The sequence below is a fragment of the Strongylocentrotus purpuratus genome, unplaced genomic scaffold (genome assembly GCF_000002235.5).
Source record: "Strongylocentrotus purpuratus isolate Spur 01 unplaced genomic scaffold, Spur_5.0 spur5_scaffold_21, whole genome shotgun sequence".
Taxonomy (NCBI): Eukaryota; Metazoa; Echinodermata; class Echinoidea; order Camarodonta; family Strongylocentrotidae; genus Strongylocentrotus; species Strongylocentrotus purpuratus.
This window is the reverse complement of record NW_022145607.1, coordinates 25,875,257-25,884,712: the sequence shown is the minus strand read 5'-3', so window position 1 is coordinate 25,884,712 and position 9,456 is coordinate 25,875,257. Positions and strand designations below refer to the sequence as shown.

At 39.1% G+C, this 9,456-nt stretch overlaps 1 protein-coding gene across 1 annotated transcript; it reads left to right on the top strand.

Moving 5' to 3' along the window:
• The first annotated feature begins 731 nt into the window (after positions 1–731).
• LOC115928339 (cleavage stimulation factor subunit 2 tau variant-like) lies at positions 732–8,006 on the top strand. The gene is given in 9 exon segments (XM_030995501.1): positions 732–896; positions 899–1,036; positions 1,674–1,705; positions 2,602–2,709; positions 3,461–3,580; positions 4,139–5,192; positions 5,613–5,875; positions 6,416–6,484; positions 7,167–8,006. Coding segments are annotated over 9 exon segments (2,055 nt in total). The 5' UTR covers positions 732–754; the 3' UTR covers positions 7,296–8,006.
• Positions 8,007–9,456: the final 1,450 nt, after the last annotated feature.

The following is a 9,456-nucleotide window of genomic DNA, read 5'->3' as shown; positions in this document are numbered from 1 at the left end:
CAAAAACAAATTTTAGAATGTTATTTTCATGTAGGCAAGCTTGAAAAGTAGCCGCAAAAAATAAATACTAATTTTGTCCCTGAATACTACACCTTTTTTTTGTAGGCCTAATGTGATTTACTTGCATAAATTTAATGAAGATCCGAGATGGAGATTAGAGTCGCTAACTTCACGCAGGCACGTGTGACAATGTGAAAATAAATGTTTTCACATACATTTGCAGCAAAACCAAGATTTCGCAATCTCGTCAGAGGTCAGCGTTTTTGTAAAGTAAGGAGTATGTTATGTTATGAAAATAAAATATTATCAACGTAATCATGTTATAGGTGCCTGGTGCCAAGGTGTACTGGCGACAATGCTGTGAGTTTGTGTGTTTAGAGTCGTAATTTAAACCTTCAGGCCTGAACAGAACACTCACCAAAAAAATGCTAAAATTTCAAATCTTAAACTGAGAGTCCTAAAATGCTGCTTAGTGTTTGGAACCATAATTATTGCCTTACGTCAGTTATGGACATGCTTAACAGGGGTGATAGTGAGCACTAAAAAGAAAATAGGTTTTTTGTTTTTCCGTTAAACACGCCCCCCCCCCCCCCCCCCCCCCCCCCCCTTGAGTAAAAATAGGGAAGAAAACAAAAATCAGGTTAAAAAAAAAAAATCTGGATTTTTTTTTTTTTTTTTTTTAATCGGGAAAAAAAATCAGGAAACCAATTTAAATCGGGTTTTTATCAGGCCTGGCTTAAGAGTTTAAGTTTTAATGCTTTTTTTTTCTCAACATCTTTTGACCACAGTGGGGAACATTCCCTATGAGATAACAGAAGAGAAACTGAAGGATATCTTCTCAGAGGTCGGCCCTGTGATCAGCTTCCGTCTCGTCTTCGATCGGGACACTGGCAAACCCAGGGATATGGGTTCTGCGAGTACCAGGACCAAGAGACGGCGCTCTCAGCTATGCGAAACCTGAACGGCTACGAGCTGAGTGGGAGGAGTCTCAGGGTTGATAATGCTACCAGTGAGAAGAACAGGGAGGAGCTTAAAAGTGAGTTTTGCTGAATCACTTTTAGAAAGAACATTTTTATCACCACTGTCCTTTGATTACATGCTTTAGTGAGTGAGTACATTTATTTCTGATCTAGGGGAAAATGCCAGCAAAACACAATGTTTCATTTCAAATAATTGAGGCCTAAAATTGAAAATGATACAATTAATTAAAAAGAGTTACACAGATTAAACAGGATGTATTTCGATTCACAAGAGCATCAGCTTTTACATGTATACTTTAACACAAAGTTACTGCCCTTGTGACTGTAAACCTCCAAACAGACGATACGTTTATAGTCTAGATACTTGTCTTTTGATGTCTGTTTCACAGCTGCTTTAATTCAATTTGATTTGAATTATTTTTTGTATACATTTTTGAAGGATTATTTCTGTGATTGCTAAAGATTTATATTATTTTCATCAGACGTATTTAAAACATATTTAGTCTTGGAAATACATGTACTATCTACTGTACATGTTGTCCAGATATGCCGTTGTTTGAGCTCTCTGTACAATGTAGGTGTTGAAAAATAGGTGTTAGTAGACTCGCTAAAATAATGCATAGTATTTATCATTGAAAGAAAAAAAAAAATTATTTTACTTTGACCGTGTTTCCTCTTTCCATTCTATTTTAGCTGCATTACAGCAGAGTCAGCCACCTCCTGAAGTAAGTACACATTCTGTGATCGGTTTTCATCACCTTATTTTTTTATTAAGGTTCAAAGATTTTATTGATTTTTTCTTAGTCCTGCTCACTCAATAAATAATAAATGAGGATTCCTATTTTATGATCAATTGTTCAGAATAGTTGAAAGATTTAATCTCTTCAGATTTATTTATTACCCAAGCGAGGTAATATGAAATGAATGCAAGTAAAGTCTCATTTATGAGGGCTACAGAGTGTGTTCAGAGACCTTGTATTGTATGCAATATATGATTGCCAGAAAGCTTGTTGAAGGTAGCTCTCTCAGTGGAATGCAATGGCACGTGTGGACTGAATCTGACTTATTAACTCTTGCAGTACCAGAGGTGCAAATATGCACAAAGTAATACACACAATGTCCATAGACCTCCAATCTCTTTGGCACCGTAAGAGTTAAACCTTGTCCTTGTCCTATCTGGGATCTTGCTAGCTAGGGCAGTCATACATTAGCAGGAGTAATTCATACACTTACATATATTGTGTAATCGTGGTGCTGTCGTCCCGGCTTTTATTTTGTGTAAGGACATTGCTTCACTTTATGGCTGCTGGGACAACGGCACCACAGCGCCTAGAAACAATGTATTAGACGCGTTATAAATGTGATCTACCGGGTATTATTATTATTATTATTATATATATATATATACAGAACAAGATAATTGACTATTTATTACCTAGAAACACTTCTTAGCTGGAAAAACTCCCATGGTTTTACATGTCATTTTAATTCGCTAAGTTGCTCAAAAGTACCCTCTTTTACGGGTGGCTCGAGTTAGGGACGGACACAGTTTTTATATTATATTGCTGCTGAGAACTTGTGTTTACCCGAATTTGTAATTGCCTGTCTTTCAACTCGACAGTCCCCCTACGGTGATTCTGTAGCACCCCAGGAAGCCCCAGAAGCCATCTCAAGAGCGGTGGCCAGCCTGCCTCCTGAACAGATGTACGAGGTCATGAAACAAATGAAGGTAACCAAACAAGAAAGCTACATAGTTTGTAAAGGGTTTTTAGTTGTATCTAGTGATCTTTGATGTTTCAACGATTCTTGAATTTCTCATACATGTATTTTATTTTGATACTTTGTTAAAATTTCCTGGGGAAAGGCATCCTGTTGAGTTAACAAAAGAGTACTACTGTAAAAACCATATATTTTTGCAAAATGAGACTTCTTAAAAAGAGGCCTCTTTCAAGGCAACCATCTAAATTTCGCAAATTGCAACAATTTAGTTTCATGTAAGACCTTGATTTAATCATATAATAATAGTTATAAGATATTTCCATACCGCAAATTGCATAATGCGTATAAGTGGTTTAGACAGAAAATAGTTGATGAGTAAAGAAACAGAATTTGCATTTCAAATTACATCAAATCAATTAACATTAAAAGCTTTGCAAATGAAAATAGTACATTTAGTTAGTTAGTATCGTGACAGGAAAGAGTAATGAATCAGATCCACTTGTGAAATTCGCAAGTGTTTCATGCACACTAAAGTCTGCTGTTTCATAGTAAATGACAAGATTAATTGTGCACGGCAACATGATACATAGGCTTGATTAAAAGTCAGCTGTGTTACAGGAAATGACAAGATAGATTGTGCATGGCAACATCGTACAAAGGGTTGATTGCCTGCTGTTTTACTTTGGTAATATAGTATAATAAAACTACCTGTGGTGAATAACAGTCACATTATTATTATTTGTGTCTTCTTTGCATTGTAGATTGTGATTCAGAACAACCCTGTGGAAGCCCGTAACATGTTACTGCAGAATCCTCAACTGGCTTATGCCTTGCTTCAGGCTCAGGTCGTCATGCGCATTGTTGACCCTAACGTTGCCATGGTGAGAGAAAGTTCTGTTAAATTCAATTGTTTTCATTGTTCAACACACGATAATTGACTCTAGAATCACAAGATAGTGATGATGATGATGATGTAACTGATTGTGTTTATGATGATGATAACTGTTGATGATGAATATAATTCATTTTGGTGTATATTTAATTATTGAATGACATGTTGTATTTTTGCACTGTGGGGAAAACCCTGGATTCAGTTTCTGCTGTGACTATCGGCTCACAGTGCATAGCAGGTTCCCAACTGCTTGAACGTGGGTCGGAAAAGGTACAATGTAGATACAACAGTGCCATGTCTAGTGATATTGATGGCAAATATTAAAAGACATTGTAATTTTTACTTTTAGTTGATTTCAAAGAATTGGTTTTAATTAGGATTATTGAGTTCATGTAGGAAGGAGGTAGCATTTGTGTCAAGTAATTTGTTTCAATTTTTATAGCATCTTATATTATTAGTGTTGTGGAAATTGACAGTTTAGTGACCCTGGCAATCGAGAGATCAATGTTGATCACCAATCACTGAATTTATGTGGTTTGTATTTCAGACTTTGCTTCACAGGCAGACAGATGCACCACAACCTCTGATTCCCCCTGAAATGAACCAAGGTCCTGGTCCTCACCCTGGGCAGCACCAAGGCCCAGGACCCCAGGGAAACCAAGGCATGGGTATGGGTGGACCAAGACCGGATCATCAGATGGGCCCGGGTGGTATGAACCAGAGGGGTATGAATCCTAACATGGGTCCAGGAATGAACCAGGGCTCCATGGGACCAAGAGGGATGGGTCCACAGGGCATGGGACACCAGGACATGGGTAGGGGCGGTATGGGCCCTCAGGATAGGAACATGCAGGGAGGTATGCAGAGGGGTGGAATGGGGCCTGGAGATATGAACAGGGGCGGTATGGGCCAAGGAGATATGAACAGGGGCGGTATGGGCCAAGGAGATATGAACAGGGGTGGAATGGGCCCAGGGGATAATATGAACAGGGGTGGTATGGGACCCGGGGATAATATGAACAGGGGCGGTATGGGCCAGGGAGAAACAAACAGGGGTGGCATGGGACCAGGGGAAATGAACAGGGGTGGTATGGGCCAGGGAGAAGCAAACAGGGGTGGTATGGGCCCAGGAGAAGGTAATCGGGGCAATATGGGCCAAAGCGATATGAATCGTGGCGGTATGGGCCCGGGGGACATGGGCCGTGGGGGAATGGGGCCTGGAGACATGAACCGTAGTGGCATGGGCCCAGGGGATATGAACAGGGGTGGTATGGGCCCAGGGGATATGGGCAGGGGCGGCATGGGGCCAGGTGATATGAATCGGGGTGGTATGGGGCCAGGTGATATGAATCGGGGCGGTATGGGCCAGCAAGATACAGGCATGGGAGGTATGGGTCAAGGTCGAGGGCCAGGGATGGGTATGAATGAGATGGGTCGAGGGGGAGGTCCAGACATGAACAGGGGTATGGGTTCCGGACAGCAGGGTCCACAGGGCAGGGTACATGGAGGTATGGACCAGGGCCGAATGAACATGGGTCAAGGAGGAGGAGGACCAGCTGGACCAGGAGGACCTGGAATGAGCCCAAACATGATGAATCAAGGTAAGCTACAGATGCGTTATTGCTTCTCTATTCTCATGGAATCTGTACATTGCATACCTAGCAATGGTGGAGAGGATTTATGAGGCTTCAAACAATTCAGAAGTATTTATCCTAGTAAACACTTTTCTCACTCAAAAAGAAAAAAAAAACAAGAATATTTTGTTGTTATATATTAATGATTCAGGAGTTAATTGATCACTACATGTATGTGAGCTTTCAGAATACCGATTTGGAGTTCCATTAGCGCTCAATTTACTTGAGGACTTGAAAAGTTGAGGGAGCTTTCAAATTACTGCCCCAGGTCCACAGATCCCATTTAACACAATGACTCCTGAATTCCCTTTAATTTCCATAGTCATAACACGGGTAACATTTGGTTTCGAGCTTAAAAGAGACTTGTCACTTTATTTTGTTCTTCAGACATGCAAATGAACCGTGGCGGTATGGGACCAGGCCCAAGAGGCGGTGGACCTCCGGACAGCATGGTCCATGATCCCCGCAGACAGGACCCCAGAGGACCAGGAGCAGCGGGTGGGCCAGGAGGAGGAGGAGGGGTAGGAGGGGGCTTTGAAAGGGGTGAACCTCATGGCATGGGGGGCATGAGGCCCGGTGGTATGGGAGCCGGTGACCCACGCATGACCGACCCCAGAGCAGCAGAAAGGTCACCCATCACAGCATCAACCGTAAGTTGAACCTGCCCAATCAAAGTCATATCTTGTGTCAAATGTTCTGATGTACATTGGTGAATATTCCTGTTATTTAGTATGCACAAACCTCACAGATAGAAGATAGTGAAAGCAAGTCGGAAATGAGGTGGCCCTCTAAATGGATGCCAATTTTTCAGAGGCTTTTATTTTAAATTATAGATCATACTGCATCATCACTTTGACACTGCCTTCTTAACAATCAATATATCGGTCGTTAAAATGAATTCACACTTTGTAATTTATTTCACCTCTTACTGAGTTTGATGATTAGGTTACATTATTCTTTTCTCATCCAATCAGCATTAAACCATGACTGAAGCCGTGGGTTAAAATCTAGGTTTTGACAAATGGAAAGGGAAAGGAGGTATGATAAAGTTGTGATCTTTTGTCCTGAGATGATTTTTCTGATCGTTTTCATTGCTTTTACATAGCCTCAATGTCATAGCTTAGTAAACTACAGTACTAATGTTTATTAACAATTCATTTATTCTCATGTAATTTTTTTTCCTTTTCCAGAATCTTTCGCAGCTTGCCCAGAATATCAACCTATCACAGACTCAGCCTACACAACAAGATCAAGAAAAGGTACAAGTTGTACAATATTTCAGAATATCTGAAGAATCTGAGAGCCATTGAAACATGGAAAGGGGGTGGGGTGGGGGGGGGGGGGCTTTTTTAATATCAACTTTTAGCTGTCCAACTTTGCAAAAAAGCCAGAACATTTCTGACACTTTATTGTAGTGACAATGTAATTTTTTACCAATTATATCTGGGTAGGAAGATTAAAATAAACAACTCCAAGTAAACCACCTCACTGCCTGAATTGCTTACATATGGGTAATTTCAAAATTTTCAGGGGCTTTTCCCTCACCCACCCCTCCATCTTGTATACCTCTGTAGTACCCAATGCAAAAATATGTTGAATAAAAATGAAATTTGCTATTGGTTAATGACCCAGCTAGGACATATTTGTCGGTCTATTTATTTACAAGGAATGTAGCAAGAGATACCTCGCAATGTTTTCTGGATAGATGCAAGTGTAAATAGCATTACAAACTATTTATTGCTGTGAATTCAAATTTTTCATGAACCTCAAATTGTATTTGAATTGTTAATGCCATACGAGACAAGAAACTCAGAAGAAGTTTAATGTTGTATTTCATTATTTGCAGCAGGGCACTCTTACAAATCAGGACCGCTGAAGAAATATTGCAAAGGTTTCTAGTTTTTAAGTGTACTAACATCTTTCTTGTGTGTTAACTTGCAGGCTGCTCTGATCATGCAAGTGTTACAGCTGTCGCCGGAGCAGATCAACCTCCTTCCCGCCGAGCAGAGAGCTAGCATCATGGTTCTCAAGGAGCAGATCTCTCGCAGTCAGGGAGGGGCGCCATCTTAGATCAAACCATCCCTGCTTTACTCACACAATGTCTGAAGTTGTTTTCATTATTAGGAGTAATAAATAAATAATAATAATAGGCATTTTAGTAGCGCCGTCTTTCTTGACAATTCTATTCCGAGGCGCACATGAAAAATAGAAATAATAAGAGGGTTGGGATGAGTATTAAGGTATTGTTATGATTTTATGCAGCTTTTGGAGGGTGGGGATTGTTATTGATGTAACACTGTTCAAACACAGAAAAAATGTGTACCAACTTGTACAGTACACTTTGTATTGAATGAAGGTTGGGAATTACCTACGCCCACTTTGTTTTAGGTATATCATAAATTTCTGACACATACAATATGTTTCTTTTTAGGAAAACATTTCATATGGGTACACTTTTTGTTTAATTTGTTGCTTTTCAGTAGTTGAGTAATTATAAACATGAAGAAGAAAAAAATATTGCACGTTTTGTGTCAGCAGATAGATTCATAAGTTTGAATTTGAATTCACCTCGAGCAGTCTTGTATGTTTATGTTGCAAATATTTTGATGTGGGAAGTCAAAATTTCTGTAATATGTTTTTTGTATTTTTTGCCTGTTTCAGCATACATATATGCATTGCTTTTAAGATAAAGTTGAGTTTTGGTCATGTGATTGCATTGTGAAAGAAACGGTGTAGAATCTATCAGAAAAGGTTGATCATCTATTATATAAGTATTCATGTGTATTGCAAGGTTCTGGAATCATCAAAATGATAAGAAATGTGGCCAAATCTGGGCAAAGTTACAAGCACTGTACAAAGAATGATGTATATGGGACTACACAAGCACGTGGCGAAAAAACCTACCCCCCCCCCCCCCCCCCCGATTTTTACGATGTTCATGTCATATTTAGAATATGAAGGCATTTGAAGAGCCATGCTTTTCAGGGAACATGATTAATCTGATGTTCTTCCACCCTTGCATAATAACAATGATAACGCTCACAAATTATCTTTTTACCTCTTCCCAGAACTCAACCTTCTCTTTAAGGTAGTGTTTGTAAAGAAAGAAGGATCATCCCCCAAATTGGCAGTACCATTTTTGCTTCATTCGTAATACACTGTAGTACATCTTAGTTTGCTTTTATAGAGCTACCATTGCACTACTACTGAAAATATGATAAAATTACAGATTAATGAACTTTTTAACAATGTCCCAATTTAACAAGGCATTGCAAGTCAAAAGATAACTCTCAAAATTGCATCTACAAGTTTGTTTGAAAAAAAAACGTAGAAAAAAGTAGCAGAGAAAACAATTACATTCTAAATACTGATTAAGATGTGTAGGCCTATTGTGATCAGCGGAGTTAAACCATGTCACTTTTTATGATGAATTTGTCAACTTCTGTTCTTGTCATTCCATACTCTGATTGTTAATCTTGAATAAAGGCATATTTTTCTCCTTTAAATTCAACAGCCTTCTGTGTCTATCATTTCAAGAATATATGTGTAGGTGTACACTTCACTTGACCATTTAAAAAATTACATGTACAGGTATGTGAACACAAGGTCTTTACCCTTTTATATAACTTGAATTGAGGCGAAGAGATGTTGCTTTTGTATCCCGTGTTCAAACTTTGTTATTGTTTTTGCTGGTTGTGACGGTGGCGTCTTCATCACCATCATAGTCATCTTTTCAGTCATTATCATCATCATTACCTGTACAGTCTCCATTATCACCAGTGTGGTGACAATCTTCAGCATTATCAAAACCACCAACATCATTACTATCAACATAGCATGTTGATGCATTCTCCAGACTTTCATGTGCCTCATGTGCAATATTCCCCTTGTCCAGCATTAAAGATACTATGTCCCTTTTGCCAACATCAAATTCTGTAGAACTTTGCAGGAATTATGAATATGTCATGTATTTCCTATCTGGAAAATTTAAACATTAGCAGTGTTCCAGTATTCAAATTATGCAAGGAAACCCGTTTACTTTCTAGATTTCACTGTCAGACACTATCGAGTAACTAACTGACTGACATCTTTTTTTCTTTGGTACTTGTAATAACATACATAAAATGAGCATGAGCATTTGTCTACGTCAATAACCCACTACTTGTTATGGCCCAAATTCAACTGATTTAATCTTTGTGCAGCACAAAATCAGACTATTTACATAGGTGAT